General features: G+C 36.7%; 1 protein-coding gene across 1 annotated transcript in view; it reads left to right on the forward strand.

The window, feature by feature from the left end:
• The window catches only part of FAM228B (family with sequence similarity 228 member B), a 20,735-nt gene that overhangs the window by 10,219 nt on the left and 6,812 nt on the right, over nucleotides 1-3,704 (forward strand). The window contains exons 4-5 of the mRNA XM_012803703.1: nucleotides 3,119-3,206; nucleotides 3,301-3,457. Of these exons, the coding sequence (XP_012659157.1) occupies nucleotides 3,119-3,206; nucleotides 3,301-3,457 (245 nt within the window). The remainder of the gene's footprint in view (nucleotides 1-3,118; nucleotides 3,207-3,300; nucleotides 3,458-3,704) is intronic.

A 3,704-nucleotide genomic window follows, 5' to 3' on the forward strand; every position in this document is an offset into this window, starting at 1 on the left:
CTCCTTTAACAGTGTATTGTTTCCTATGTTGTAAAATAGGTATCTTTTTTTTTTTTTTTGAGACAGAGTCTCACTATGTTGCCCTGAGTAGAGTGCTATGGTGTCACAGCTCACAGCAACCCCCAACTCTTGGGCTTAAACGATTCTCTTGCCACAGCCTCCCAAGTAGCTGGGACTACAGGCGCCTGCCACAATGCCCAGCTATGTTTTTGTTGCAGTTGTCGTTGTTGTTTAGCAGGACCAGGCCAGGCTCGAACCCACCACCTTCAGTGTATGTGGCCAGTGCCCTTACTGATCTGTGGGCGCCAAGCCTACAGCAGTTCTCAAAGTGAGGTACATGAACATTTGAAATCTCAAGGCCCTTGTGGGAGTGTCCGTTAGGCTAAAACTATTTTCATAATAATTGCTAAATATTATTTGCCTTTTTTGTTGTATTGACATTTGTACTAATAGTGTAAAAGCAATGGTGGGTAAAATTGCTGGTGTGATTGATGTCATGTCACCACACCGTATAAATAGTCATTATATTCTTCATTGCCATGCACTCGCAAGTAAAAATAAATGCACTTTCATTTAAGAGTGTTCTTTAATAAGCAGTAATTGTTTTTACATACTTTCCTCCCTGACCCCGTCTTGAAACACATTTAGTATATTGTTAGCTGAACTGTTTTTCTTTTGATTGAAAAATGAAAATTGTACATATTTATCTTATTTTGAAATATATATACATTGTGGAATACCTCACATACTTTTTTTAAATAAATGACAACACATAAAATCTATCTCTTCAGTAATTTTGAAGAATATAATACATCATTGTTAACTAGCAAAATGAATTAAGTGGGCCTGTCACTTTAAGGAAAACTAATAGTGTTTATTACCAATGAAAAAACATGAGTTTTCAAGCGGAATTTTGGAAAACTCATATTCACCATAATGAATATGTCAATGTCCTAACATTCAAAGACTTTACTGATGAGATTGGTAATGATATTAATAAATGTGGTTCTTTGATATTATATGATGAAATATATAAACTTGGAAGATCTTGCATAACTCAGTGATCCACATTTTTTCCCACATGATCAATTCATGATGTTATAAAATCATGCATGGGAAAAAGATTTATTCAAAGTGCAAAACAGACCATGGATTTTAATGTAGAGAAGTAGGAAAAATTCATTGATGGGGTTTCAGAGTCCATATTTAAAACTCACCTTTGGCTTGGCGCCTGTGGCTCAAGTGGCTAGGGCACCAGCCACATACACCTGGTGGGTGTTGGGTAGGTGGTGGGTTTGAATCCAGCCCGGGCCTGCCAAACAACAATGATGGCTGCAGCCAAAAAAGATGGCTGGGCATTGTGGTGGGCACCTGTAGTCCCAGCTACTTGGGAGGCTGAGGCAGGAGACTCGCTTGAGCCCAGGAGTTGGAGGTTGCTGTGAGCTGTGATGCCATGGCACTCTACCCAGGGTGACAGCTTGAGGCTCTGTCTCAAAAAAAAAAACCTAACCTTTAAGAAACTACCCCTTGTTGAGTTTGAGTATAGTACAAAGAAGAATATCCATCGTGATAGTAAAAAATTGTTAGACTACTCCTTCCTTTTCCAACTACACATCTCTGTATGGCTTTTCTTCATTTCCTTCAACTAAAACAACATATGTCAATAGATGGCATCAGAAGCAGGGGTGAGAATCCAGTTATCTTCTACTAAGCATGACATAAAAGAAATTTGCAAAGATGTAAAACAATGTTACTCTTCTCATTTTTTTTTGCTTTGCGAAATATAATAATTTTTCATAAAAATATGTTAGTAGGCTATTCTTGTTATTTTAAAATTAATACATAATTTTTAATTTTCTCAGTTTTAATTTCCAATATAGTAAATACCAATAGATAACTCACATATTCAAGAGTTTTTTGGACGATAATTTCTTGAAATAAAATAGTTTGAGAACCACTAGGTGATAATACCTCCATTTAGATTCCTCTGGTCTACAAGTGCTTCTCAGTAGAAATAGTAGAATCTCAGGACTTAAAATTGCTGATAAAATGAGAATATTCTTTGTTTCTTTCTTCAATTTAAAATTTAAAATGTGATTTCAAGTCATAGGTCAATAGGTCATGCACAAAAACCTGAAAATACTAGTACTGTTTTTGTCTCCTTGTATTATGTATTAATGTTTTCTTAATATTTTATAAGTGACACTCTTCATAATTTCTATAAAAGCAAAATTCTAGAGGGCAGTCTGATCACTGTTTATGTTAACTCTAATAGCCATGTTGTATATTATAATTATCCCAGAAAAGCAAGCCTGATTATCATTAGAAAGATATATGGGTGACCTTTTAGGGTGTTTTAGAATTTCACTAGCTAGGCCTGGACCATAAATGTTATTGTTGCTGAATGCCATTCTCTTTTGTAGAACTGTCACTTTGATTTGGATAACATAGGCTCATACAGTAGGTTTAGTACTTTAATACCTTGGCTCATAAATCATCTTCATCTTGAATATTCTACTGGTGAAGTTTTGTGTAACTGTTAATTATATTGTTGATTATGAATGTTAGGGATTAAGATGAATATATAGATACATTTTTTGCTTTTGTGCATGGGAAAGGAATTTTTAAATTTGGAAATATATGATACAATGAAAGAATTTTTTGAAGACTGAACCTATACTTTGCTCTCCCCTTCCCCTACCCCTGTGTACTAGGTCATTAATTGTCCTCATATCAAAATTGAGTTGAACCTATACCTTGAAACAAGAGCAAACCTTGCCTCTTGGACTGGAGCACCTCATTAAGAGAAGTATTGGAGAGCCCCCAACTCTTTGTACTGTGTTAAATATACATAATAGTAAGCTTGCTGTTCATTGTAGATATTATATTCTTTTTTTTTTTTTTTTTGGCTGGGGCCAGATTTGAACCCGCCACCTCCGGTATATGGGGCCGGCCCCCTACTCCTTTGAGCCACAAGCACTCTCCTAGATATTCTTTACTCTTCTGTCATAAGAGCTATACGTGGATAGGCTGTCCCACCCATATGGGATAGAATAGACTGAATATGTTTAATACTCAGAACTGCAACCCAGTCCTCACAGAAGTTCCTCTCCCGTAGGTTACCATTCCACCATTACGTGACCCTTTGAAAAAGGCACAATGGGACAAGGATAATGAAAAAAGAACTCTTCTTCAGTGTGAGACTGGTACTTAGTTCCTAATTGTTATGTGATTTCATGGTCCAAGAGCAGTTACAGTTGCATTTAAGGGTACTAATTCAGGTTATCAATATTCCCACAGGCAAAATATATACAATGAAAGAATTTAAAGAGATTGAGAAGGCCAAACTGCGTTCAAGATTCCCAAGCATTTCCAACTCAAGGGACTTTATCACTCCAAATGAGTGGCTTAAACTGCCTACAAGATACGTAGAAAGTGAATTTTGTAAAAGGAGCAGGTAATGGTTAATATACTAGAAATTACAGAAACTTCTTAGACTTTGAAACTCCTTTTTTGAGAGAATGATATAAATTTTTTATACTTAATGATTTCTTTTAAGAAATACATTTTTAGGCCAGGCGTTGTGGCGGGCACCTGTAGTCCCAGCTGCTTGGGAGGCTGAGGCAGGAGACTCGCTTGAGCCCAGGAGTTGGAGGTTGCTGTGAGCTGTAATGCCATGGCACTCTACCCAGGGGGATAGCTTG

This window comes from Otolemur garnettii, unplaced genomic scaffold, assembly GCF_000181295.1.
Source record: "Otolemur garnettii isolate 467f Iridium unplaced genomic scaffold, OtoGar3 scaffold00022, whole genome shotgun sequence".
NCBI lineage: Eukaryota > Metazoa > Chordata > Mammalia > Primates > Galagidae > Otolemur > Otolemur garnettii.